General features: G+C 54.8%; 2 protein-coding genes and 3 non-coding genes across 6 annotated transcripts in view; 4 read left to right on the forward strand and 1 right to left on the reverse strand.

The window, feature by feature from the left end:
- TRPV2 (transient receptor potential cation channel subfamily V member 2) overlaps positions 1 to 1,976 on the forward strand; it is a 16,584-nt gene extending 14,608 nt beyond the window's left edge. Inside the window, exons 13-14 of the mRNA XM_081805669.1 lie at positions 1 to 73; positions 1,773 to 1,976. The exon at positions 1 to 73 is cut by the window's left edge and continues 6 nt beyond it. Coding sequence (XP_081661795.1) covers positions 1 to 73; positions 1,773 to 1,867 — 168 coding nt within the window. The 3' untranslated portion in view covers positions 1,868 to 1,976. The remainder of the gene's footprint in view (positions 74 to 1,772) is intronic.
- Positions 1,977 to 3,889: 1,913 nt separating this feature from the next.
- On the forward strand, positions 3,890 to 3,960 carry LOC115941840 (small nucleolar RNA SNORD49). The gene has a single exon (XR_004076516.2). It is a non-coding gene; the product is annotated as a small nucleolar RNA SNORD49 (small nucleolar RNA).
- A 449-nt stretch (positions 3,961 to 4,409) lies between these two features.
- Positions 4,410 to 4,480, forward strand: LOC115941839 (small nucleolar RNA SNORD49). The gene has a single exon (XR_004076515.1). It is a non-coding gene; the product is annotated as a small nucleolar RNA SNORD49 (small nucleolar RNA).
- A 1,061-nt stretch (positions 4,481 to 5,541) lies between these two features.
- On the forward strand, positions 5,542 to 5,614 carry LOC115941841 (small nucleolar RNA SNORD65). The gene has a single exon (XR_004076517.1). It is a non-coding gene; the product is annotated as a small nucleolar RNA SNORD65 (small nucleolar RNA).
- A 518-nt stretch (positions 5,615 to 6,132) lies between these two features.
- LRRC75A (leucine rich repeat containing 75A) overlaps positions 6,133 to 27,559 on the reverse strand; it is a 41,918-nt gene continuing 20,491 nt past the window's right edge. The window contains exons 2-5 of one of the 2 annotated variants that reach the window (XM_081805671.1): positions 20,382 to 20,510; positions 10,419 to 10,534; positions 9,637 to 9,681; positions 6,133 to 8,187 (exon numbers count right to left, since the gene is read on the reverse strand). In XM_081805671.1, the coding sequence (XP_081661797.1) occupies positions 7,647 to 8,187; positions 9,637 to 9,681; positions 10,419 to 10,534; positions 20,382 to 20,510 (831 nt within the window). In that variant the 3' untranslated portion in view covers positions 6,133 to 7,646. The remainder of the gene's footprint in view (positions 8,188 to 9,636; positions 9,682 to 10,418; positions 10,535 to 20,381; positions 20,511 to 27,559) is intronic. The other variant, XM_081805672.1, reaches the window with a different exon arrangement.

Here is a 27,559-nt window from a genome sequence, read left to right on the forward strand (position 1 = left end):
GAAGTGAACTGGGCCTCGTGGGAGCAGACGCTGCCGACCGTGTGTGAGGAGCCATCAGGGCCGGCTGTCCCTGGTGAGTAGCGCGGTGGCCGGAGCCCCTGCCCTGGAGAGAGAGAGAGTGTGTGTCTGGGCCAGGACCCCTCCACGTCCAAGCACTTCTCGCCTCTCCACCCCCACCTCCTCACTGGCCTGTTTCAGACTGTCACCTGGGAGACACTGAGGCTGTTGCTGCTTCCCCCAGTCCAGCCATAAACCTGACCTCACCTCCCGCCCCCTGGGCTGTGCCTGGGGACCCAGCGGGGGTTAGAGAGGGCCCCTCACCTATCCCGCAGCTGCGGGGGCATCTCCCTGAGCCCCCACTGATAGGCCAGCCTTGCTGATCCCCAGCTTTCCCGACTGCCGGAGCCCCCAGCCCCCACACCCCTGAGAAGTCACTTCCGATGCCTTTCCCCACTGTCGCGAGCTGCGTCCTGGCCATTCTAGTGTGGGGACTGCTTTTCCTGTCTCTCCCCTGCTGCCTTCCACCAATGGTCTTGGCTCCTTCCTCTCACCCAGAGGCCTGTTCCGAGGCTTAACTTTCTCCACAGCATGCCCTTTCTGGACTCTTCAGTAGCTCCCACTTCATCTGCAGTCGGCTCTCCTCTCCTTTCGCCTTCTCTTCCCAACAGACTCCACTTGCTTGTGCCTGTGGCACCGACCCCTCCCCATGACAGCCCCCGCATCACCTCTGACCCCTGTGTAGGGAGGCTCCTCCAGACTCTGGCCCCAAAGCCTGTTGGTCTCCCAGGCTCCTGGGTCCCTGACCATGGCCCTCACAAACCCATAGGTCGTCTGCCTGCCCTCTTTGTGTCTCCCTTCCCCTGAGTCCTGCCACCCCGTCATTTCTGTGCCAAGACTCTGAAAGTCACCTTGCCCATCTTGCCCCAAGCATTCCACACCCCGGTCCCATACCCACTGCCTGCTGGGCCTTCCACCTGGACATCCCCAACAGGAATGGTTGTGGGGTTGCCCTACCAGGTGGTGTGTGTGCAACCCCTCTCTCTCCTCACCCAGGCAGGAGGCCTTGAAGATCTCTGCTCAATGTCCCCCTCAGCCTGGTGCTGAGTATCTTCAGAACCTCCCAGGCGGCTACTTGCCCCTCTGCCCCCACCCCTCATTTCTCCCCCTTCTGCACACTGCAGGGCTCAGTCTGCACCCTCCTTTAGACAAGTCTTTCTGCTCCAGGCTTATCCCTCTAATGCAGACAGAAACTACATGAGGCCCATGCCGGCAAGGCCTCACTCCTCAGGGTAGAGGCGAAGCTCCAGTGCTGCATGTAGTCCGACCCATTTCCCACACCTCCCTCCATGCGACAGCCGGTCCCTCCACAGTGTTCCCTGTTCTTTGCTTTCCTTGGCTCTCTGTGGAAGTGTCATTCCTGCTCCTCTGGGTGTCCAAATCTGCTGCCTTCCTTACAGGTTGGGTTCACGCTCTCCTCAGAGCTCCCTGAACACCTACTTGTCACTTCCTTCCAGCTCTTCAGCAAGTCTCAGGTGTTCTGGTTTCTAACCCAAGGGATGGTGAGCTCCTGGGAGGAGGCCCCCAACTGGCACCAAGTCAGGGGTTCAGGAAATGCCTGTGGAAGGGGGAGGTAGGGAGAGGCGTTGCTGGGGACTTCAGGATTACCTGCGATACACAGAGTATGTGGTTTCATGGCTGTGGCCTCCTCCTGTTTGTCCTCCTGGGGACACAGCCCAAGGGCCAAGCCGCAGTGCTCTCCATCCTATTCACAGGCACCTTGAAGAATCCTGCCCCAGCTTCCCAACTAGAGGAAGGCAGTGTCTCAGAGGAAGATCAACTGCCCCTCCAGCTCCTAAAGTCCCAATAACGGCCCAGATGCAGGACAGAGTCAGGGGATCTTCCCAGCCCTACGTGCTGGCTCTGGGGCTCCAGGAAACTTTGGTGGCAAATGTAAATAAATATTTTCTCATCACTAACTCTCCTGGAAACATTGTTTAAGCAAAGTTCGTGGGCTCTTGGACTGGTTGATATCTGCGTGTCTCTTGGTGAGCATTTCTCTGTCTGGGGCTGGGCTACTCTCAGCCTCACTCAGGCACGGGAGACCCTTCCCTGCTGGCCCCCAGCCTCGGGGTGGTCCTTTTCCTGGATACTGTGCCCGCTGTCATGACAGATGTGTAGTGGTGGACACAGGCAACACAGCCACCGCTCCTCCCTCTCCCACAGCTTCCGGACACCCCTTAAAGCCACCTCCAAGATCTCTCTCAAAGCCTTTGAGCTCCCTGGCTTCCTTCAGGCTCTGGATTATTGGTTTCCTTCCCTTCTGGGCTGCCTGCTCGGTTCCTACCCTTCCGAGCTGTTCTGCAGGGCAGCCAGAGGGGCCTTCCTAAGGTGGAAGAGAAACATGTTACTCCTGCACCCTGAAGGCTTAAGAGGCTCCCCCAGCGCCCGCAGGATTCTCCAGATGGCATCCCCAGTCGTCCACGGTTTTAACCCCGAATTTCCAGACACCTCATCCCGGATACTCCTGCTGCCCCCCATGCTCTCCTTAGCACTTGTACCAAATTCTTCAGGCAGACTGATGAACCTGTGTAATCTGACCCCCTGACTTGGCTCTTGCTGGAAGCCTCCGCCCCACCATTTAAATCCTTCAAATTCTAAGACCGGAAAGTTGTCTCGCGGTAGCTTTTCCAGTTTTCTCCAGTCCAAATGAATTGCTCTCCCTTGGTGGAACGCGTGCTTATAAAATGCGTATGCACTGAATAGTTTTTAAGTGGCAGCGACCTGAGCTCGTGCAAAGGCTGAAAGGAAAGCATTTGCGGACAGGGAGAGGTTGCCATCGCCGGTGGGTTGGGGAACGGATGCAGGAGTCCTAAGGCATCAGGAGAAAAGGGGTGGAGAGGATGTAAGTGGTACCAGCTAAGACGTCTGCTCGCTCCTTAGGGGTCATCCTCAAGGGGGTGATGAGAGCTGTCAGCGCGCAGAGGTTCTGAAAGCCTCGGTGGATATTCGGAAATAGCCGTGGGGAGAGAGCGGACGGGCAGCAAGAAGAATTAGATAGAAGCAGCTACTATTTTATGAATGCTCGCTGCCTGCCAAGGCTCTGCAGGGTTTCAAGTGTCGTATCTCACGTGATCCTCAGAACAACCTCTGCGGGGCCGGTAGCTTCATTTACCACACGAGCAATCGGAAGCTCACAAAGGCTGAGTAATCTGCCCCAAAACATGCAGCTAAAGGGAGACCTCGGTCGCAACGTCCCTCTAGCCCCTGCGCATGCGCCCTGAAACACTCCGGGCGCCGCGGGACCCAGAATTCCCGGGGCTATGGAAGAGACCACCGGCTCCAAAGGAGGGGGTGTCCCGGGGTGATGCGGCGGAGTCTGCGTCGTCAAATGGGCTGGAAGTTCCCGTGAGTCTTTGCCAGTATTAACCTCCCTCCTGTGAGGAATGGAATGTTCCGACTCCTTAAAGGGCCGGGCCGCAGCTGAAGCGACCTTTCTATTATCGTGATAATGGAGGTAAGTGGTGTGTGTAGTTGGGCCTAGTAGCTGGCGGCAAGGGCGAAGGAGCTAAAGGCTTCTTAATTCCTGGGAAGAGGTTTTCGGGAAGCTTCCGTGGGGGGCGCACGGCGGCTCCCTAAAGCGCGTGTCCGGGCTTCGGGGCGGGCGCCGCCGTCGGAGAGAGTCGCGCAGGGCCGCCGGGGGCTGAGGCTCAAGGCCCCCGCGCGTGTCTGTCCGGCAGGGCCGCCGCTGTCGTCTCAGGAGCCTGAGGTCCCCGAAGGCCGGGCCCCCGCTCCCCGGACCCGGCGTGGGGGATGCGCCAACCCCGGAGGACCGGGTGAGTGCGGCCCGGGGGGAGGTTGGGAATGGGACCGCGAGGAGGGCGTGCCCGACTGTGCTGATGATACTGGGATTAGGAAGTGCCGTCAGAAGCGATAACTGACGACTTTGATGGGTGTCTGACCGCAGTCGCCGAAGCCTCAACGGTCTGGTTGAACATCGCTGCCGCAGCCTGCCCTTAACGCGTGTCACCCTCCATGTTCCAGGTGGCAGATCCCTTGCAGCGCCTTCAAGCCGGGAGCGGCCTCCCACCCTGAGGTAGGACCCAGCCTGGGCAGGGTTTGTAACACCTAACTTTGTTTTTCAGTCTTTGTTAGTAAATGCACTGGAGTCGGCTGCTACTTTACAGTTTTATGCATTGGGCAATGCATAAAATTGCGTACATAGCATGGAGCCTCAAGTGGAAATTGGAGGCGGCTACTCCTAACCTGGAACTATTTCAGCCGCAGCTATAGCCGGAGGTAAACTCCCAGTTAAAATGCAGCGTCCTGGTTGGTTCCCAAGCAATTGCGACTTAATCCCAGGTCCTGTTCCAGGTTTCTGGAGCAGTACTGGGGAGCGGGGAGGTGTTGACTGCTCTGATGAAATCACTTATAGGAAGTGCCGTCAGAAGCGATAACTGACGATAACTGTTCCTGGCTGACTGCAGTCAACAAGGCCTCCCCAGCTGCCGCCGCCCTGGAGTAGATTGGTTTGAACAGTGACCTCTTCTCGTCTATTCACCCAGGTTGCAGAAGAGTGTGGGGTCGGCAGTGTGTGATGAGATCAGCAGCAGAGCGTTCGGGGGGTGAGCACTGGCCTGCCTTGAGGTAAGCTTGATCGGTGGGACAGACTGCATAGCTGTTGTAAAGTTGTACAGAGATGATGTAAAGTTCCGGGTAGGTCGGGTAGGGGCACTTTGATCTGGTTAACCTATTAACTTGCATCAGCGTAGCCCTTGACCTTTATCGACAGTATCCCAGAGACACTGATTATGGTTCATGGTGGCAGCGGAGCGGAGGGCAGAGGAAACCCAGGAGTTCCTTGTTACCTCACTGCTGTGAAATTCTGAGGTGTAGCTTGCCTCATCCCTGAAGATGACAGCTTTAGGTGTGTGATGTTTAAAACGATGGGATGAGGGTGCCTGGGTGGCTCGGTTGGTTAAGCGACTGCCTTCGGCTCAGGTCATCATGATCCTGGAGTCCCAGGATGAGTCCCGCATCGGGCTCCCTGCTCGGCAGGGAGTATGCTTCTCCCTCTGACCCTCCTCCCTCTCATGCTCTCTGTCTCTCATTCTCTCTCTCTCAAATAAATAAATAAAATCTTAAAAAAAATTAAAACGGGATGAAATGAGGTTGCAACACCCAGAGAAGCCAGTTAGGACATGTGGACTTAACATGGCTTCATTTACAAAAAAACACCTCCAGTAGGTTCTTGAGGGCTCCTGAGATGAACTGGAATTTGTATTTGAGGCTATCATGATCAAAACTGCTATCTTTTCTGCCTCCTCCTCTGCTGCCTATCTAGGGGTGCCTTAATTCGTTCCCCCAGGTTTTGTGTGCTGAAGTGCTCAAGAATGGTGGTCTGCGGTGTGGAGTTTTAAAGCTGGAGGCGGCAGCCCTTTAGCCTCAGAAGAGGTAAGCTTCCATCGACAAGGACCCCTCCCCCCATGGTGGAATGAATAAGCGGCTAGTATCGTTAAAATTGATTTTCAGAAAAAGGATATCAAATGATGAAATCACCCAAAATAGCTGGAATTACCGGCAGATTGTGTAGTGGTGAACGTATGGTTTTCTGAAGATAACCTTTTTATGCTGTGAATAGCTGTTGGGTGGAGTAGAAAGTGAGACTGATACTTAGTTTCTTTGCAGGCTGTTTTCCCAGAGAATGGTCAGCCATGCTGCAGCAGGGGAAGAACTTGAAGTTTCAAGGACCAGTGGTCACCATACCATCAGTTTGGACTGAAACCCTAGGCTTCAACAGTTGGTGTGGAAACAATGCTTAACTTGTGCTGAGATTCAGAGGCCATTCTCTTACCAACAGAGCCAACAAATGTGTTTGGCAAACTTGCTAGGGTATTACGCTAGGATAGGCAGTGTTGGTGTCATTGAATTCATGAGCTTTCTAGTAATGTATTATAAATACTATATTTTTTTTTAGCTCCCCTGCCCAAAGAGAGCTTCTATACCTGTAAATTTTGTATAAATTTGTTCTGTCAGGTGAGGGTCTGAGTTCTTGAAGCTGCAAATGTATTTCTTCCTGAAACTGATATTTCTGTGCAATTACCACAAACTGCAATAAAGGATGGTCTTTAGTCCTGGTTTTTAAAAATGTGTATTTGAAGAAAAAAATTTGGTCACTGCTGTCAAATAAGCAGTCCAGGTGTTAGCACTTGTCAGCTTCTCCATGGTCAGTCTAAGCTGTTTCCCCTCTGTAACAACTTTAGACTTGAGGGTAAAAGTTCCAAAGCATTTAAGGCATCCACACCTTTGATTCCAGTCTGCCTTTGGGCTGTGTCCTTGTGCACAGCCTACCTCCGGAAGCTCTGTACTACGCTCAGCCAAGCACCTGGACAGTGGCAGGCAGGGTCCCCATAGTGTGGCTCTTCACCCAGCCCGTCTTGGTGCCTTCCTGAGTTGGGCTCTCACCTACTGGTCAGTGGGCTAGAGGCTGGACAGGCCATGCTTCCCAGCTGTCTGCTGTTTGCCTGAGTGGTCTGGTCACCACTGTGGGCATCTAAATTTTCTTAGGTAAAAGAAAGGTTGGTCTCCAGTCTTCCTGGACCTGAAGCCTTTGTCTTGGTTCTAGGGCTTATTGTGCCTAGAAGGGATTTTCAGCTGGTAGGTCTTGAGTAGGGGGAAGAGAGGGTGGAAACCATTGTTCACACACTCCTTGGGAACCTCTAGTTTCTCCCCGTCTCCTAGCTGTCTTGCTGGGTGGTACTAGATCTGCTAAGAGTTGCAAGTCTAACCTCATTTTCATGGTCTCGGGTTTTTTAGGAGCCTTCCATGATAGGTTTTTGGGAGTGAGCCCGGTTACCCTTGATGACTTCTTTGGGGACTCCACCAGAAACTGAGAAAAAGGTCTTTAAAATCCTTTGAAGGGAAGTACTCTGACTTGGAACACTGCAGCCCTACCAAAGGTCTGGTAGTCTTAGCCTGGGTCGAGGGGATGGTGGGGGGTTTCTGGGTGCATGCCGTGTATGTGGGCATCCTAGGACACTTGAAGGGTAGAGGGTGGCTGGTCCCCAGGGCAGGGCCTGGAATCCCCGGTGGAAGTGTGGGCTTAAATGGAGGCTGCGACTGGGAAGTGGTTCCTCGGACCCCCCAGGGCTTCACAGGGAGGAGGTAGACCACCTAAGATGGGGACTAGGCTCTGGGAGTCTCTGGGGAGCTGGTCAGTGCCTCTAACCCAACCTCCTTCAGCCAGGTGTTAGGGTAGAAAAAAAGGATTCTATCAGGAAATACTGGGTTAGGTGTAGGGCCGAAACTACACTCCATTCCTGGGATAAGTTCTTACCCACATGAGCTCAAGCTTTCATCTTTAAACAGACCACCCACAAATCTGGGGAGGCTGAGGGCTACTGCCCCTCAAGCCACGTAGGATTTCTCAGGACCCAAAAGGCAGATGAGATTGACAAGAGGGGGAAGTGGAGAGGACTGAAGGGAAGAATTATACAGGCCCCTTCCCAGATGCTACAGTCTGGCTCCAGTGAGTGGGGCTGCCCAGGCCAATTTTGGGTGATCACCTGAGGCCCCCAGTGGGGGCCCCCTCGCCTGCCTCAGTCATCCTACCCCACCGGGACTCCCTGGTGAGGACCCCCACTTCTGTGTCATGTCTGAACTGCACCTACAGTCTCCCTGCCCTCATGGTCTTTGGCAGGATCCAGAGGGCCTCCCCCAGGGTCATCCTGGCCCACTGTGCCATCACGGGCCTCCTCCCCACTGCCCGGGCCCTCACCCAGCTCCAGGATGGTGGGTAGATGGCCCTGCTTCGGGGAGCGCTTGCGCAGGCTGAGCAGGAAGGGCTGGGGCAATGAAAAGATGTCCACATTGTTGCCCAGGTCGATCCACGTGACGTTGGGGAACTTGCTGGGGTCCTTGAGGGTGTCGGTGAGGTCACGCAGCAGGGCCCGCGTCAGCCGGTTGCCATTGAGTGCTAGCGTGGTGAGGCGGGGCAGTGTGCTGAGCACGGGCAGCAGCTGCAGGACCATGTCATCCGTGAGGCCCGTGAAGCCCAGCTCCACGCTATCCACCTGCTCCCCACAGCGCTGCAGGTAGCTGGTCACCCGCTCCAGGTCCCGGGAGGTCAGCGGGATGCCTGACAGGTCCACGGTGTTGTCCGGAGGGCTCCCAGCCAGGAGAGCTTTGAGGCTGCGGGGGAGAAGCGACAAGCCAGGTTTAAGCAAGTGGGGCCGGCCTTCTGGATGCAGCAGTGGCCAGCACTGAACTCTGCTCTGCGGCTCCAGGGATGGGAGAAACCAAAGATCTCTGGTCCCCGGCACCACCTCGCATCTCAGCCTGGCTGGGCCCAGCTGCCCAGAGCTTGAGGGACCACGGGAGAAAGACCCAGAGGTTTCTGCAGTGACTAAGGGTACATTCTAGGGCCGTAGTGCCTGGGTTTGCATCTTAACTCTTCTTCCTACTCGCGTGAGCTCTAATCAGTTCCCTAACTTCTCTGTGCCTCACTTACTTACCTGAACAAGGGAGCTAATTGAGTACCGCAGAATTGTTAACAAGAAATAATGGATGCAGGGCATTTAGAACAGTGCCTTGTGTACACGAGAATGATGAATGAATATTTGCTGATGACATTATGAATCATCTAGACTGAGCTTCCTGCTTTTCCCCAAGAGCAGCACAAAGTCTCTTGAGGCCTGTGTTCCAAGACAGTCTTGCCCACCAGATGGGCAATCCTTAGGGAGAGCCCTTAGGGGAGGGTGCAGGGGCTCTGAGCCTGGGGGGGGCGGTAGCTGCTGACTCCTGGAGGCTCAGGGCTCTGCACCCCCTTCCACTCCCTGCCATCTGGTACTCCTTGCTCTTCTTCCTGGTCCATGCTCTGCGGCCAGAGCTGCCCATTTCCAGGTACCCCAGACAAGCCCTGGGGTCCTAACGGTGGGAGAGAGGAAGGTAGAGGGGGCTCACAGCCTGTTTCAAGAACACAGGTTAACATTAGCAGCCCAAGGATCACGCCTTGGACTTCCTCTTGGCAAAACAACGTTAAGTCTCTATCCTCGATCTCTGAAGCTGGAAGGCTGCTTACAGCTTCCTCCTCTTGCCTCTCAGAGCGTGACCTCTAAGTGCTTGAAACATTGCGGGGCATTTGTTCAGGGTGACCTAAGGACTGGCTGTGGTCAGTGTCACTAATAAAGCAGACCCATTACACCTGGGAGATAGGTAGCGTGTGGTTAACGACCTGAGCCTGGGGTTTGAATCCAGCCCTGCCCCTTAGCAGCTGGGTGATCGTGGCCAGTCAAATGGCAACAGTAATATCCCCTACCTCATTCACTCCTTCAGCAGGGGTTTTTAAGCTCCCACTGTGTGTCAGGCACTGTCCTAGGCACTGACTAGTGTGATGGGAAGCCTCCCGAGGGGAGTGAGGCTTTTGAAATGAAGAATGGACGAAGACTGCAGGAGTGCTGGGGAGACAGAAGAGGAGGCTCCTGGATTCCAGCAGAGCTCACGGTTTCTAGCTTTTCAACCCTAAAGAACTAGGTCACAGACTCCTCATGGCATTCCAGGTCCCACGGGTCCTCCCGCTCTGCTCTGTCCCCATGTACAGCTCCTGACTTCAGCTCAGTTGGAGCCCCATCCTTGACTCACTCTCTTCCTTCACCTGGGGACGCATTCCAGGATCCAGCTCCTCTCCTGGCTTCGGGGTGGAAGAGTCCAGAAGGGAAAGAGGAACCAGAGCTCTTGTCAGTGAGGGAGGGCAATCCTGTCCCTACCCAGTCTAGGGGAAGGACACAGGCCATTCTGCCCCATGGTCATGTACAAGAAAAGCAGGGGTGCTCCCTCCAGAAAGCCTAACGTCCTAGGCTCCCCTTTACTTGCTTCCAACGGTGCTAGCTGTCTCCGCCCACAGGTTCTGTGTCCCATGTGCCCCCAAACCCCCAATCTTCTTCAGGGGGCCATAAAAACCCTTGAGGCTTCTCACTGCTGTGTGGCCCAGGGGCATGGCTGGGGTCTGGGTCAACCTAGGAGATATCCAGGAGAAATAGGGGATCCAGTGGGAGTGCCCACATTTGGCACACCAGGAATTAGAAGGCCTCATGTCTTCCTCCCCACCCACCCCTTCTGAATGGGCCCAGACTCCCCGGTTCCCAACCCACAGACCAGGGAGGGCCCCACCGGCCCCTCCCCTCATGGCTCATGCCCACCCGGAATGCCCTCCTGGCTCCTCTCTCCACCCAACCCTGAACTCTCCTTCGATCTCACCTCCTTCAGGCACCTTCCAAGGCAACCCCCCTGGCTCTAGCTCCTCCATTCACCCCTGGGAGGGAGTGCTGTGTAGCCCAGCCTGGCATGGATTCGCTCTGGGCTGCCCTTCTAGAAGGAGGCCGGGCGGGGGCAGGGAAGATCCGGCTCAGGTGACTGAGACTCACCAGGCCTGTGGCTTCCTCTTCACCAGCCCCCGGTGCCGCCTCCACTGGGAGTGGGGGCTCAGGTGGTAGGTCAGCTGCCGGCATAGCTTCTCCATGGCGCCCAGCGCATCGCCTTCCTGCAGAGACAACCACAGGCAGGAGGCCCCTGAGTCACTGGAACGGGCCGGGGAGACCAGGTGCTCCCCTCCGGCTTCCTGTTTCCATGGGATGAGCATGGCACCCCCAGGCTGAGCTGGGGGACGTTTGCTCTGCTGGCTCCCGCTGGGCCCCCTTAGCAGAAAGCAGTTGCTTGCAAATTGATCTGCACAATGGCTCTCCCTGGTTTCTACGAATTAGTTGCTATCGTGGCAAAATTGAGATTGATCTAAAACTCTACATTCACAATCTGACAGTTGACCAGAGCTGAGTGCTGGCTGATCCCTGATCCAATATTCATCATGGTCCCTGCCTCTCCCCAGTGGCCAGGGCCGTTCTGCTCACTCGTTTGCTCAACAAAGGTTTACTGAGCACCTACTAGGTGCCAGGCAATTGTTCTAGGCAAGAAGAAGAAAGGGAAATATTTTTATGATGTCACAAGTGGGAAAATAAACAAGTGAGGAGTCCAGGTCTTTTCCAGCACAGTTCATTCATCTACTGTAATCTGTCTGGCCCATCAGCATTTTTTTAATTTATTTTTTAAAATATTTTATTCATTTGAGAGAAAGAGCATGTGAGCGAGAGAGCAGCAGAGGGAGAGGGAGAAGCAGACTCCCCACTGAGTCGGGAGCCCGATATGGGGCTCGATCCCAGGACCCTGAGATCATGACCTGAGCTGAAGGCAGCCGTTTAACCAACTGAGCCACCCAGGCGCCCCAACATTTTTTTTTTTTTTAATAAGCTCTACACCCAATGTGGGGCTTGAACTCATGACCCCGAGAACAAGAGTCGCATGCTCTACCGACTGAGCCAGGCGCTGCAGGCCCGTCAGCTTTTGCGTTTGAAACCCTGGGCATTATGTCCTGAATTGTGTCCCACCCAAGTTCTTAAATTTAAGTCCTCAACCCAGGTATCTCGGACTGTGACTATATGTGGAAATAGGGCCTCTCAATTCAGTTAAAATGAGGTCATTTGGGGTGGGCCCCAATCCAAAATGACTGGTGTCCTCATGAAAAGAGATTAGGTCACAGACACGCATAGAGGAAAGACCATGTGAGGACCCTGGAGAAGCCAAGGAGAGGACTCAAAAGCAACCAACCCTGCCAACACCTTGATCTTGGACTTCCAGCCTTCACAGCTATGAGAAAATAAATTTCTGTTGTTTAAGTGGTATTTTGTTATGGAGGCCCTGACAAACTTATGTTGGGTTAATGTGTGCAGCAGAGAGATGCTAGAGACACCATCTCCATCCCAAGGGAAGTCAACTCAATAGACAGTCACCAAGCCCTGGGGGAGGGGGGTGCCAAGAGCGTGTGAAGTTCAACCACAAGCTCACGTCCAGTGCCTGGCACACAGTGAGCACTCAATAAAGGTCAGCTTGACGGTTGTTACCATCATCACTCTGCTAATGGAGACTCAGCATGTTAAGTACTTAAGAGCATGGACTCGGAGACAAACCGTGTGGATATGAACCCTTGCTTTGCTACCTCCTCTGTGACCTTGGGCAAGTCACTTGACCTTCAATCCTCCTCCGTGAAGGGATAACAGAACCCAACTCACGGGGCATTTTGTGAGAATGCAATGAGTCACTATTTGCAGAGGGCTGTGACTGCAGCTCAGCTCACAGCAAGCTCTGCAGGAATGCTCACTACCTCAGTAACTAGAAGAGCAACAAAGACATGCAAAACTCTGGCAGGGTAAAGGGGATGACTCCTCCCCGCAAGGCTCACATGTGAGTTGGGGTTTTCAGGGCGGATGGGTTCGTGATTTTTGCCTGGAGAGAAGAAACAAGAGGCATCCCCGAGTGAGGAGGAAATGTGTGCAAAGGTTTGGGTGTTGGGGGTGTTACAGGAGCAGGGGACAATCTGGGGTCTGGTCACTTCTCGCCACCTCCACGGCTCTACCACGTTGGTCCAAGCCACTGTCATCTGTCACCTGGATTGCTGCACACGAACCTTACGCTGGGACTTCATGGAATTCCCACAACACCCCAGAGCTGAACTGCTTTCATTAGCCCCATTTTACAGAGGAGGAAACTGAGGCATAGAGAGCAGGGCTGGAGCTGTTGGAAAGGCAAGAGAAGAAGACCCTGAGGACGGGAGACGAGAGGGAGAAGAGGTAGGAAAAGGGGGTGTTGAGGATCCGAAGAGGTGAAGCATCTGAGCAGGGATCCAGGAGACAGAGGCTCAAGACGGAATAGAATCGGTGTAGACAGCACCTCTGGTCTCTGGTTCTCCCAGGACCTCACTTCCTCCTGCCCCAGCCTGCCTGTCTGGTAAATGTCACCTGTCGCTTCAGGCGATTACACTCGCATTCCCTGGGTTGCCGTGTTCTGATTCTAGAGCTTAGTTTCTTGCTGAGCCTCCTCGTACGGGTGTGTGAGATGGGAAGCAGGAAAAGCAGACAAGGGCTCAATGGAGGAAGAAGAGCAGGATCACGTTTGCATTTTGGGACTGTCCCTCTGACAGAGAGTGGTTCAGGGCCAGTCCCATCTGCTTTGTGTGGTTTGGGGCACCCCTGCCAGGCCTGCAGAAAGCCCCGAAAGTGATGGGGGCCCGCACACTGGACTGACAGTGCGCGGGATGGAGAGGGTGTGGGCAGGGCGGGGATAAGGAAGGATCCAGGCTTTGGGCTTGGGACCTGGGTAGAAGGCAAGGGGCTCCGGGAGAGAAGGGGATGAAAAGGCAGGACAGGGGAATGCGCGGCTCATTTGGAACCACGTGGAGTTTGAGGGGCCTAGGGACCCCTCCTGGGAGATGCAATTGGATTTATGAGGCTGGGGCTCAAGACACATTCACCAGCCTCTGATTTACCCCCTGGCCATGGAATGAGCTGACGGGGAAAGGGGAGGACACACCGGACCTGAAGGGATGGACAAGGCACAGTGTAGCCAAGGGCACCAAGGAGAAGAAGGGCTGGCGGGACTCCAGTGAGGAGGCCTTGGCCAGAAGAGGCTCAGGGAGGGGCGGTCATGGGGGGGCCCGGTGAAGGCCAACTCTGGAGGCCAAAGGGAGGATGGGAGGTGACAGCAGAGATGGCGCATTGAGAGCTTCTTCACTTGGGGCCCTTGCACCCTGGAATCACCAAGGAGCTTTTAAAAACCCTGCCTGGGCCACCCCCAGCATGGGTGGGCGTCTTGCACGCAGGGATTTTTTTTTTAAAGGCTCTACGGATGATTCCTGTGGCGCCAAGTTGGAGAAACACCAGTTCAAAAGCTTCAGAGACAAGAAGGACCGAGGGAGGGAGAGGTGGGACTGGGTGGTCGGCCCAGCTTCACTCCTGGGACCACCCCGGGGCCAGGACATCGCCACTCTCCCACGGCACCTGCTGCAACTCAGCTTCGGCTGCTCGTTCAGCCACTTCCGGGGGGCGGCGGGCGTGGGGGCGGGGGTGTCATCCTCTGGGCCTGGGCTGTGAAGAGAGAAACAAAGAGAGGAAAAGGCGGCAAAGCAGCCGCCGCAGTGCGCCGGCACTGCCACAAGGGGGCAGCTGTGTGCAGGGCGCCGCAATGGGTTGACCGCGCACGGCCGTTCCCCGCCTGGGAGACTGAGCAAGCCTGTTTCCTCACCAACAAGGACAACAGATACGGTCACCTCACAGGCGATTTGAGACGCAACGTGAGCTCGTGTCCTCACAGAGGTGAGAGCTCCCTTCTGTTCGTCTGGGCTACGTGAACAACAGCTACCGTTTACTGCGCCTCTGCTCTGTTAGGCGTCGCCCCTGCGCTTCCTGCACGAGCTCTTCACAATCCCGTAACTCGCAACGATCCTACGAAACGGGCGCTGCCATTACCCCCACTTTACAAATGAGGGAACAGAGGCACAAAGAAGCTGACTACCCTGGCAAGCCCCACAGCTTGTGAGATGGAATCAGGACGCAAAAGCCCGGCTCCGAGGCTGGCATCCTTCCCAACCTGCCATCCCGCCCTGCGCTGCCCTCCCGGGGATAAATCTTTGGCCTAGGTGGGTTCGAGGTGTTTCTATCATTTGCAAGCCCATCTAATCCCCCCCCCACACACACCCCCGCAACTCCGTGGAGTTTTCGAAGCTCCCTCCAGGTCTCCCTCCAACGGAGAAGAGGACAAAGCAGGACTGGCTCAGAGCTGGAGAAGGAGGCGGGGGGGGGGGGGGGGGGGGGGGGGGGGGGGGGGGGGGGGAGGCAGGGGCTGGAAGGGGAGGGAGGCTCAAAGTGGTGAGGCCCAGCAGCCCCTTTGTGCAACCAGACCCCATGCCAAGCTGCAGCTGATTGGTCCAGAAGCGGGCACTGGCAGAGCGCAGCCAACCAGCCCTTTCCTGGCGACGAGACACACCCCCGTCCGCTCCCAGGGCTGGACGCCGCCGCCGAGTAGACTCAGAGCCCCGAGAATGGAGAGGGAGGTCCGGGGGAGCCGAGAGGAGGGATGGAGAGATGCCTGCCCTGCGTTTCTTCTGTCCTTGTGGCCCCTCCTTCCAAGCTTGGCTGCCTTTGGGCCCCATGGGGCCCCTGGGTATCAGGATAAATTCTCTTCCTAGCTTGACGCGCAACAGAACCCTCACCCACACCCGAGGCTCAAAGGCAGTTTGTGGAGTCAATTCTGCCGCTCTTCCTGCCACCCATGGAAAAGGAAGAAGGAAGGAGAGGGGCATGATGCAAGTCTGGGGTGGTTGGGCATCGCAGGGTGGAGCGAGGGGCCCGCAGCACTGGGCACCCCCCCCCCCGGCCCCGCCTCTACCCAGGGCCCTGGAGAGGACCCTGAGGGACTCTCACGGACTTATCAGGAAAGATGCTCAAGGCAGACTGCAGTCCCACAAGCACCGGGACCCTGCTCCACCTCTCACCTGTCAGATGGTGACTCCCACCTGCCATCTTGGCTTCCCCAGGCCCCTTTGTACACTTCCCCCAGACCCCAAACAAGCACAGCCCGCCATTACTGGGAGCCCAAAGGCTTCCCTCACTCATTCATAAATTCATTCATCAGATATTGACTGTCCTTCCTCCTACAAGCTGGATGCTCCTCCAGATATGGGGAGACTTGCTGGGCTTTGCCTTTACTCCCTACCCTGAGTCCATTCTCTGCTCTTCTCGGTGCCTGGAAGGCTGAACTCTATAGACAGCACCGCGGGCCCTCCTGCCCCGGCTTCCAGTTGGGCTCAGCTAATGAGAGTGATTGGAGTGAGATCCGAGGGCAGGAGGAAAGATCCTTCCCATTCTCATCCTCCCGGCTTTAGCCTGTGGTGTGGCAGCCAGCCTCCGAGACGGCCCCCACGGATCCTGGCCTCCTGTCATTGCTCCCTCCCGTAGTCTGCTGCACTGCGTCAGGGTTGATCTGGGTGATGCGTAGAATGTGGCGAGGTCATAAAAGACACTGTGGTGTCTGCCTTCCTCTTTTCTTGGATCACCTGCTCTGGGACAAGCCAGCTACCCATCGTGAGAAAAGCTCAAGCGGTCCTATGGAGAGACCCACATGGCAAGAAACTGGGGCCTCCTGTCAGCAGCCAAGGAATGGGCCAGCCACTCTCTGCCAAGCCTGTAGATTCCTGTAGCCCTGGCCACTGTCTTGAGGGACCCTAAGCTAGAACTACCTAGTCACGCTACAGAGACTGCACAGGGATAAATGTCGACTGTTTTAAGCCACCGAGTTCTGGGGTCATTTGCTACACACAATAGAAAATATAGCACGAGGGGCGCCTGGGTGGCTCAGTTGGTTAAGCGACTGCCTTCGGCTCAGGTCATGATCCTGGAGTCCCGGGATCGAGTCCCGTATCGGGCTCCCTGCTCAGCAGGGGGTCTGCTTCTCTCTCTGACCCTCCGCTCTCTCATGCTCTCTCTCTGTCTCTCTCAATAAAAAAAAAAAAAAAGAAAATACAGCACGATTCTGGAAAAGGTGTTCTCGGCTCTGGTCATGGCTCCGGTCATGGCTTGTACCCATGGCCTCTTTCTGATAACAGCTTCCTACTGCTGCTAGTTTTTGGGGTGTCTCAGTATCCCCCATTGGTTTCCTTCCTCCTGCCCACAACCCTGGAAATAGTCCCATTATTAAACTCCCAAAAATTCACAATGGAATGTGCTGGCCCGCTTCCCGCCAGGGCCCTGCCTGATGCAAGATGTAACTACGAGCAAGACACATGTCATCTCCTGTCCCTTTGGCAATACTGCTGTTCGCATGGGGGAAGGCAGACAATATGCCAGCTGACAAATAAATAAGCCAGATGACTTGGGAGACCAGTGAGTGAAATGAAGCCGTCAACAGGGCACGGGCTGATGCGGGGGAGCTGTGTCAACGAGGCTGGTCACAGAAGGTTCTGGAGAGGCGACCGTGAGGCTGAGCCTGAATGGAGGAGCCGGGGAGCCCAGGCAGAGGTGGCAGCAAGGTCCCTGGAGGTAGGAGAGGACCTGGATGCTCCAGGAACCGAGAGGAGGCCCACGGGGCCAGAGCCGAGTGAGCAGAGTGGAGAGGATGAGACAGGAGATTCAGGCGGGGCCACGAACGGGGTCTGGGTTTTAGTGAAAGTACGACACCACCCCACGTGGAAGGCTTCTCAGCGAGGTACTTAGGTGATCCAATTTCCCTTGCAGATTGCTCCCTGGCTGCTCCCGGAGCACAGAGGGCCGGGAGGCATGGTGGGATGTGCGGGGCTGGCGCTGGGGCCCAGGGAAGGAAGGGGTCTCTGAACTTTCCCGCTACATGATCTGTGCTGATGGTGGGATGAGTTTTGGGTGGGGGAGGGGTGGCGAATCAGGGACACCCAGGCAGAGATGTCCAAGAGGTGGGTGACTTTTGAGCTGGAAGCTGGGCTGTGGATGGATCACACACAGTCATGGGAGGGATGGGGTTTTGCCTGTCCCCTCCTTCTTGGGGCACACACAGACCCACCGCCTTCTAGGGCCTAGGCCCATGTCCAGCTGGGACACAGGAGGGGACTTTGGGTAGGCTGGGACTCATTTGAGGGGGTCATCTTGCTGGTGGAGTTATTGGTCCGGTGGATGCTTCACCGAGATTGGACGAGGAAGGGCTATTTCCTTTGTCTCATGTCTCCACTGAGGGCGATGGCCCCTCATGGCTGATGGTCTTGACATCTCTGATCTGAAGTTCTCAGATGAAAGAGCTAAGAACAGGAAGTCCTGGCCAGCCCCGAGCCAGCTCAGGTTTTGGGGATGGTGCAATCAGGGGCTGTCCTTATTCCCAGCTCCGGGGCCCCAGAACCAGGACCTCCCACCCTGGCCTCAACCACAACCAGGACAGTCCTTCCAAAGGGCCTCCCCTGCCTCATGGCCTTGGGTATGGCTAAGGGGAACCAGCCAGGCTCCGGGGCCTCCGACAGGGCTGACACCCCTGGCTGGCTCTGGAAATCGGGAAATCAGAGGCCGGCCCCCCGTTCTCCAAGACTCTGAGCCCACTCCCTGCCTCAGTGTCCCACCACGGACCTGCTGGGTCTGAGCAACCTGCTTGGCCCACGGTGGGTGCTCACTGACTAGGTACAGCTTAGCGTCTGTGTATAGGGTGCTCAGCTGTGCCAGGAACATTCTCCTGAATCAGTTCACTGAACTCTCCAAAGGGCTCTCCAGGAGAGGGTATTGTCATTCGCCTTTGGAGTTGAGGAAAACGCAGTTCAGCTAATGAAGCGGCCTGAGAAAGCTACACCCAGGCAGGGGACCCAATGTTTGTGTCCCCCACCCCCCAACTCATAGGTCGAACCCCATCTCAGGGTGATGGTGTCTGGAGGTGGGGCGTTTAGGGGGGAAAGTAGGATTAGATGAGGTCATGAGGGTTATAAGAAGAAGCCAGAGAGCTAGCTGGCTTGCTTTCTACCATCGTGAGGCCACAACGAGAAGGTAGCCATCTGCAAACTGGGAAGAGGGCTCTCGTCAGAACTGGACCTTACTGGCTGACACCCTGATCTTGGACTTCCAGCTTCCAGAACTGTGAGCAACACAATTCTGTTGCTTCTAAGCCACCCAGTCAGGGGTAACGTGTGGTAGCAGCCTGAGCTCAGACCCCCCAGGTACGGCCCCTGTAGTCTCCACCCAGACGGGAGGGGATGGATCTCAGCCCAGAACCCCTTGGGCCACCTGTCCTTCCCGTGTCCTGTGGTTTGGCATGGGCAGTTACCCACTTGCAGGCCCTTCCTATGTGGAGGGAGGCAGGCCCTCCTCCTCCAGCCCAGATGCAGCCCCACAAGCCCCTCCCCCGCCAAGAGCACTGGGAGCACAGGGGTCCAGCGCCCGAGCACCAGCCTGCACTCTGCCCGGAACTGGGCCCCAAATCACACCTGCGGTGTACCCGTTAGCAAATTGCTTCATTACCTGACTTTGGTCTTCTTCAACTCTAAAATGGGCATAAAAATAACATCGCTCCAATTGAGCTGCTTCGAGTGCCCTGCGATCTGTCACCCGGTCACCCGTGGGCATGTGAATTCATGTTCCAGAAAAGGCAGAGAGGTCTGGCACCTGCTAGGCCTCGGACAGACCCTGCTCGCAGCTTCCCCGGGCTGAGCCAGATAGAATCGGAATGAGAAGTGAAGGTGATTCCAGGCCCAGCTGGTTTCCTGGCGGCTCCTGGCACCAGCCCCTCTTCCCCAGGCTTTGAGGCTCCCAGTCTGCCAACCCTCATTACCCGCTTTTTCTTACCATCCCATATTTGAGCCCCACATCCCTGCCTTCTGCTGCATCCCACCACCAGCCCCAACCCACCCCCACACCTGCCCCAGACTGGCTCCCAGCCCTTCAGAGCTCGCTCCTCACCTCAGAGTCTTGGCCCCAGACAGCCCCAGGAGCCAGAGAGAAGGCCCTAGACAAAGGCCCGGATGGAGGTTCAGCTCCAGAGCAATGCTGTAGTGTCTGGCCAAGAGAAGGGTGGGGTTGACCACCACCTCCTCCCTCTTATCCTCAATCCTACTCTGGAAGCAGAAGCTTCCCTCAGGCAGTCCTGGGTCCTGCTCTGGCTTCCTGGAAGCCTTTCTTTTGGAAGCTGCTGGAAATTGAGGATGGGAGAGAAACATTCCAGAGTGGAGCTGCCCTGCCCCACACTGGCCCTCCCCTTCCCTGCCGGGGTCACGATGGGCAGCTCTGGCTAAGCTGGCCCGGCACCCCGCGAGGAAGAGGGGCAGGCCCTTCCATCCAGAAGCTGGCTAAGCAGCACCTGCCCGCGGAGCTTTTCCTTCTCTGCTCTGGAAGCCAGGCAGATGTGGGCATGAGCAAAGCGTAAAATGACATTCAGCCTCAGAGAGGAAGGCCATTGGGAGTGCTGGGGACTGAGGCATCCTGGAGAGCACCAAGCGGGGTCACTGCTGGATTTACATGGCACCTTTGTGCAAATAAGAAAAAGTCCACCTCTGGATGGACACAGCCTTGCGCCAGTGCCTGTAATTTGGTGGCAGAGAGAGGGCTGGATCGGACCTGTCTCCTGCCACCTCGGCGTCTGCCTGTCTTTGTGCAGGGTGCAAGACACACAACTGTACATCGCGGTCCTGGCCCCGCATCACGGGGTGGTTACTCAGCTCCAGTGCTATAGAAATGGGGGATGCATGCTGCTGGAGCGTCCCATTGTTCGAGGGCAGCTGAATATGGAGAAATGTGTGAAACAGTCTGAGTTTTAAATGTTGGCAATGAGTCCTGATTTAATACCCCCGGGGGCCAAACACAACCTGGGCTGAGAGTGGCATGTGCAGCCCCCACCAGTGGATGCTGGGCCTTACTTAGGACAGGGCGGGCACCTCAGGCCCTACTGGCCTGTCCTCCTTGGGCCCCGGGCAGTACCGACCAGCCCTCCCTGGACACTGAGCTGCTCTGACCAGAAAGGCGTCCGCCTCACACCCCCAGAGGTGGCCGGCTCAGGCCCAGCTGCCCTACCGGCTTGGGGCAGTGGATGTAGCGGGCCAGGCTGATGATGAGGTCGTGTGTGATGGGGTCCACCAGGTTCCGGAAGCTGGCGTAGCGGTACAGAACGTCGTCCAGAGAGGTCGACTCCATGCCCAGGTCCTGCAAGAGTGAAGGACGCCCAGAGGTCAGGGGCGGCCCGGCCCTACCCTTGAGTCCCACCCAACATGCCCAGAACAGCCCCCTGGAGGTGACTTAGGGCTCCCCCCCCCCCACCAACACCCTGGCCAGGGAGGAGACCCCCCTTCAAGAAGTTTTCCCAGCTGCAAGAAAGCATCTCAGAACCTCCTCCAGAGGGCCAGGAAAACTCCTGTAGAGATGGCCTTCCCAGTGCATGCATGTCTCCCAAGCCCTCCAACCTCTGGACGAAGACCTCCCCCCGCAACCCAGGACGAAGCCAAAGGTGGGCTGGTCATGGTACTTTCCACGTAGAGCAAACCTTGGAAATGGCATGCGTCGTGACCCCCCCCTGCTCTCTGATAGGGTCCTATGTACTGATACTTGTTTTTTTCATGCTTCTGAGGTCATTTTTACTGCTTCTTATGTAGATGACCCAACCTCAGTGTTCCTTTGCCTTGGAGGGAGTGGGGGTTCTGGATTGTGGGATTGAAAGGAAAAGTGGCCAGGCATCCAGAAGAAAACCCCAGGGCTCCTTTAGAAAGGATATCAAGTAGGAGGGAGGAGAGGGACTCTGGGGGAAAGGGGCCCTGGGTGGGGTGGGGGCAGAGGTTCCCCAAACCTGAGGAGGGACAAGGGTTTGGGGGGCACCACGCACTGAGAGCCCCCGCTGGGAGCCTCTGCAGACACCCTTGCCCACCAGCAAAGGACCCCACGGACTTGGCCAAGAATAGTCACCAGTGTGGATTAGGACCCACCAGTGTGGATTAGGGGCCCTGCTCCAAATGTTCTGGACTGTATAAGACCCCCAAGATTCCTGCACAACCCCAGGGAAAGAGCAGGCTCCCCAAACATGACTAAAGCTTGAATTCCCCACCAGTCAAGTTGAAACAGCATTAATCGCTTTAGAGAAGCAAAGAAACATGGTTTTCTACCCTAGAGGGTTAGAATAAACTTTATGCCCTCTAGATGTGAAAGAACATGGGTAAACACCGTGACTTTTCTCAGACACCTCTCCCCAGTTCCTGTTGTCCTTGGTGCCTTGCCCAGACCAGACCGTGATAGGAATGATGACATTCCTGCCCCCAGCCCACCCTGAGGACCAAGGGGGCCACTGAGGGTGGACAGGGAAAGCAAGGAGACCCACTTTTGCTGCCCTCACCCTCCAGACCCCTAGGCCCCCAAGCTGCATGCGGAGCTTCCCCAGAAGAGGAAGCCTCACAGGCTGGGTGGCCAGAGTCCAGCACCGTGGGGACACGAAATATGTGGCTGATGGGTGAGTTCCAGCAGGGGTTCCCTCCCTGCCATGTCGGTGGGGGATCTTGAACTTTTCCAAACACCTTCCCTGGGTGATTCTTAGAAATCCCTGTTAAGGCAAGTAGGCTGGGCATCATGATTCCCAATTTACAGATGGAGAAACTAAGGCCCAGGATTTCAGGAATGGAACGTACAACATGATGACTATAGCTAACACTGCGGTGTAGGAGATTCGAAAGATGCTAAGAGAGTACACAGCCTAAAAGTTCTCATGGCAAAGAAAAGAACATGTTTTTTTCTTTTTTTTTCTCCCCCTAACTATACGAGGTGAAGATGTTAACTTACTGTGGTCATCGTTTCATAGCGTATGTAATTTAATCATTATGCTGTGCACCTTAAACTTATACGATGCTCTAACTCAGTTATATCCCAGTAACAATGAAAGAGAAAAAATCACATATGATACAGATGTTTTTTATTTTTATTTTTTTTAAAGATTTTATTTATTTATTTGACAGAGAGATAGAGAGAGAGCACAAGTAGGCAGAGAGGCAGGCAGAGGGAGAGGGAGAGGCAGGCTCCCCGCTGAGCAGGGAGCCCGACACGGGGCTTGATCCCAGGACTTTGGGATCATGACCTGAGCCGAAGGCAGACGCTTCACCGACTGGGCCACCCAGGTGCCCCAATAAAGATGTTTTATTTTATTTTATTTTTTAAAGATTTTATTTATTTATTTGAGAGAGAATGAGAGCGAGAGAGAGCACATGAGATGGGGGAGGGTCAGAGAGAGAAGCAGATTCCCCGCTGAGCAGGGAGCCCGACGCGGGACTCGATCCCGGGACTCCAGGATCATGACCCAAGCCGAAGGCAGTCGCCCAACCAACTGAGCCACCCAGGCGCCCATCCAATAAAGATGTTTTAAACAAGAATTTCAGGAATGGTGGGGGTGGGCCTATGCCTCAGCCAGGGGCCCATTTTGGGATTGCTCTGCCTATTTACCACGGGAGTGAGTTGGGCAGGAGCGGGGCTGGAGGGTGGAGGTGCTGCCCTGAGGTTTGGTGGCTGACATTTCTAAGGGCAAAGAAAGAAAGGGTCTTTGCTGGGGTAATCTGGAGGGGACTGGGCCTCAGACTTGCTGAACCTGCCCTCCGGCCGGGTCCTACCCACCACCACGGTAAGGACACTTTGCTCCCTCCTCCTTGTTAGAAAGGAACGGACACCAGTCTTGGGGGTCTTGTTTTCCATTCACCAGAAAGGACCCTCAGAGGCAAGAAGCCCTGCGTCGGGTTCTCTGGCTGCCGAAATAATTTCCTGGGGACCTAGATGCAGGGGCTCGAGGTCTGGTGTGGATGCTGCCAAAGGGAGGCTTGCCAAAGGGAGGCTTTGCCCGGTTCCAGAGCTGAAGGCCTTTGTGGAACCAGATACAACACCACCTTGCCTCTGTCCCTACCCTGGCTTGTTCCATCCCTCGGCCACGGCTGTGTCCTGGGCAAGCTACCTCATGTCACTGAGTCTCAGTTTCCTCATCTGTAAAATGGAGCCAGCGACCCACCATCACAGGTAGGTGAGAGAAATAAAACCAAGTAACACATAAAGCCTCTGACAGAATATCACCAGACAGAAGAATCACCATCCAGAAGAATATCACTGACACAGCTCTCCCCACCCCACAATCCTTCCCTCCACCCCCTCCCCTCTGCAAGACACCTCCTCTCCTCATGCAGTGGTTCGTGGCCTCTTTTTGGACCACGGACCCATTTGAGAATGTGACAAAAGCCACACCCTCCCTCTCTGAAAAACCTGGGAGTTAGGTCAGCAGGGCCTGGACCCGTGGGATCTCAAAGCACAAACTGTTTCTCAGGAATGTGCAGAAGTGCAGCCCACCCTCCCTGCGGCAGGAGGAGGCTGGGAATGTAGGAAGGGGGGGCGTCAATGGGCCTCTGTTCTGGGGTCTTGGAAGCCCCATGTGTCACAGGGCCGAGGCTCCCCTTTCCCGGGGCGGGGAGGTGAGGGAAGGGCAGGGTCCCATGGGCGGAAATGGAGGGGTGGTGATTGCCATGGTCAGAGGCTGGATTTGTGGCCATGGGAGAAGGACCGGAGATAGGTTTATCTTTCCTTTCCTGTCTGTCCTGCAGGCTGGGCTGCCCCTCTGTGACTTGTTGCCTGAACATCAGCCTCTGCCTCCCCCTCCTTGCCCCCGTGTACTCCTCTGCTCAGCGTGCACCCTGTCCCATGCTGGTCTCCTGTTACAGTTGTCGCTGCTCCCTGTCCCCTGAGGGCCCCTGCAGAAAGCACCACATTCCAGTTCTACCCAATCCCCGACACACTGTCAGTCAGTGGGCAAGAGACTCCTTCCCTCCTGAACTCTGTTGCCCCATCTGTGAAATGGGCCGATGAGCCACACTCGTAGTTACCAAACCGTGTTTTCATGTTTTCAAGATCTGGGGGCTGATGGCAAACACGAGAGAGGCCAGAAAAGTCTGCGAGGCTTGGGGCCCAGCTCTTGACAGAGCAGCTCTTCTGGCCACCCTTTGGTTAAGAAAAAAACAAAAACAAAAACAAAAAAAACCCAACAAAACAAAAGCAACCCCCAGAAGCAGTTCTGTGGCCAAAGCAAAGTTTGAAAACCCTGGCCTGGCCGACTGCTTGGGCTCTTGTCCTCCTACCAGCCCTGCCCATAGAGGCCCGTCCATCTGGGGAGGACCAAGAAAAGCCTTGTTGTGAAGCCCAGAGGCTGGGGCAGGTCTGGGAAGACGCAGAATGTTCTTCCCAGAACCACCCCCCCGCCCCGTTCCATGTTCTCCTGCCCTCGTGGTCACTCCGGGCGCCGGGCCTGCTGTTGTCTGGGGTCACCCAGCTGTTGCTTGGGGGGGTGGGGGCAGGCAGGGAGGAGGGGAGTGGGGAGGAGGGTCCCCCCAGGAAGGCAGATGTGGCCCTGCTCACTGCGCTTTGGGTCACTGTGAGTCATGCCACCGCCCTCCCTGTGAATTCCAGCTGGGGTGGGGCTCCTGAAGGGCCAGGGCTGGAAGTTGCGAGAAGCAGTAACAGGGAAAACTGGCTGGCCGAAGGCTGCTGCATGTTTTATTGCTGTATTTCTTTGTTTTGACCCCACCTCGGCCCACCAACGAACGCTTGTGCTGCTTGAGGATATTTCACGCGTCCCAAGGACCTCGGGGTACTTCCGGCCTCTCAGGTGTCCTCCCCACCGCTCTCCCCAAGGAGAATTTACTGGGGACGCCTGCATCACAACTTTGCCCCCACTTGAAGCTGCTCCCATGCTAGGCTCTGCCCCGGCTCTCAGGAAGGGACAAAGAGGGGGACAGGTGAGCAGCACGCGCTGCCTGCACACAGAGCTCCTTCAGGCCACCCTGGGCATGGCTTTGGCCTTGGAGGGGCCAGTCTGCCCTGCAAAGTACAAGGCAGTAAGGAACAGCGCTTCCTCAGGATGGTCTAAACAGCACCATCGCTAGGAACTGTGCGCGTAGGGCTCCTCATCAGAAAACCTGGGAACATCAGACCCAGTGCCTGGGTCTCTGCCAGAGGCAACTTTGCTTGGAGTGTCACCCGCAGGGGACCGAGGGGGCCAATGGCCAGCCCACTCCACCTCACCTAAGTGGGGTCCCCACTGTTACTTGAGTGAGAAGAACCAAGTTTAAGGACTCGTTCCGATGGGAAGAGAGATGATGGGCTTGAGGTTAGGGGTATGGCTTTCCAAAAAGTGAGCTGAGACCCCCATAGATCAGCATTAGATCAGCATTTCTCCAAGTGTGGTCTCCAGTCCCTTTCAGGGGCCCTGCAAGGTCCTCTTTTCCAATGACCTATCAGCACGACCTAGATTTTCTTTGCAGACTTCAACCAAAACAACCCACAGCCAGAGACCCAACGCAGAAATGGCAGGTATGAGCATCCAGCTGTCTTCTCTTAAAGCCACACATTAAAGAGATTCACAAAAGTGTGAATCATTGTCACACTCCTCATTAAAAGGCCTTTCTTTCAGGGGAAAAAAAATGTTTTTCTTTTGGAAAATGTAGTTATTTTTGTAAAACTTTATTTCTTTCACATGCAAGATTATTAATTTAAAAAGAATAAATAGATGAGGGGCGCCTGGGTGGCTCAGTTGGTTAAGCGACTGCCTTCGGCTCAGGTCATGATCCTGGAGTCCCAGGATCGAGTCCCGCATCGGGCTGCCTGCTCAGCGGGGAGTCTGCTTCTCCCTCTGACCCTCCCCCGTCTCATGCTCTCTCTCTCTATCTCATTCTCTCTCTCAAATAAATTAATAAAAAAAATCTTTAAAAAAATAAAAAAAAGAATAAATAGACAAATCTTCTTTTTTAAGTAAGCTCTATGCCCAAAGTGGGGCTTGAACTCACGACCCCGAGATCAAGACTCGCATGCTCTACCAACTGGTGCCCCCAAATGAATACATGAATCTTTAAAATATCTTTGTTTCGATTTCTAATACAGTAGCTAACATCCACTAGATATAACCCACATAAAGAAAATCTCTCTTTGAGGTCCTCAATAATTTTTAAAAGAGCACACAATTTCCTCAAAACATTAAAAATAGAACCACCATGCAATCCAGCAATCCCACTTCTGGGTATATACCCAAAGGAAATGAAAACAGGCTACCAGTTTCATGTTCACTGCAGCATTATTCCCAATAGCCAAGGAACGGAAACAACCTAAGTGTCTGTCCGTGGATGAATGGATAAAGAAGATGTGGTATATAAATATATACATACAATGGAATACTATTCAGCCCTTAGAAAAAAGGAATTCTGCCATTTGCAACAACATGGATGGACCCTGAGGGCATTATGCTAAGTGAGAAAAGTCAGACAGAGAAAGACAAATACTGGATGACCTCACTTATATATGGAATCTAGAAAGGACCAAACTGGGAAACACAAAGTAGAATGGTGGTGACCAGGGGCAGGGGGCTCAAGTCATGATCTCAGGGTCCTGGGATTGGTCATGATCCCCGGGTCCCGGGATCGAGTCGAGTCCTGCATTGGGCTCCCTCCTCAGGGGGAAGCCTGCTTCTCCCTCTCCCCCCACCCCCGCTCATGCTCTCTCTCTATCAAATAAATAAATAAAATCTTAAAAAAAAAAAAAAAAAGTCCTGGGGATCTAATACACAGTACCATGATTGCAGACAACAAAACTGTTAGGAACATTAACCTCGCTAAGAGACTAGATCGTAATTGTTCCCACCGATAGAGGAAATGACAACAATGGGACGCGCAGAGGTGTTGGTTAATGCAACCATATGGCAACATCGATGATTCAAAGCAAAGCTGTACACCTGAAACTTACACATTGTTATTATATAATAACGATGACATCTCAATTTCATATATTGTATTTCAATGATAAACATAGTAACTATATATTAAATAATACAGTATCAATTATATCTCAGGTTTTTTTTTTTTTTATTTTTAGGGTTTATTTATGTAATCTCTACACCCAACGTGGGGCTCGGACTAACGACCCGGACATCAAGAGTCACATGCTTAAAAAAAAACAAAAAACGAGTCACATGCTTTTCTGACTGAGCCAGCCAGGCACCCCTCAGTTTTAAAAAGAGATTAAACATGGGATGGGGTGGCTGGGTGATAGACATCGGGGAGGGTATGTGCTACGGTGAGCACTGTGAATTGTGCAAGACTGTTGAATCACAGACCTGTACCTCTGAAACAAATAATACATTATATGTTAAAAAAAAAAAAAAAAGAAGAGGAAGAAGATAGCAGGAAGGGAAAAATGAAAGG

Source organism: Leptonychotes weddellii, chromosome 15, assembly GCF_054177405.1.
Source record: "Leptonychotes weddellii isolate Sample4059 chromosome 15, ASM5417740v2, whole genome shotgun sequence".
Lineage (NCBI taxonomy): Eukaryota > Metazoa > Chordata > Mammalia > Carnivora > Phocidae > Leptonychotes > Leptonychotes weddellii.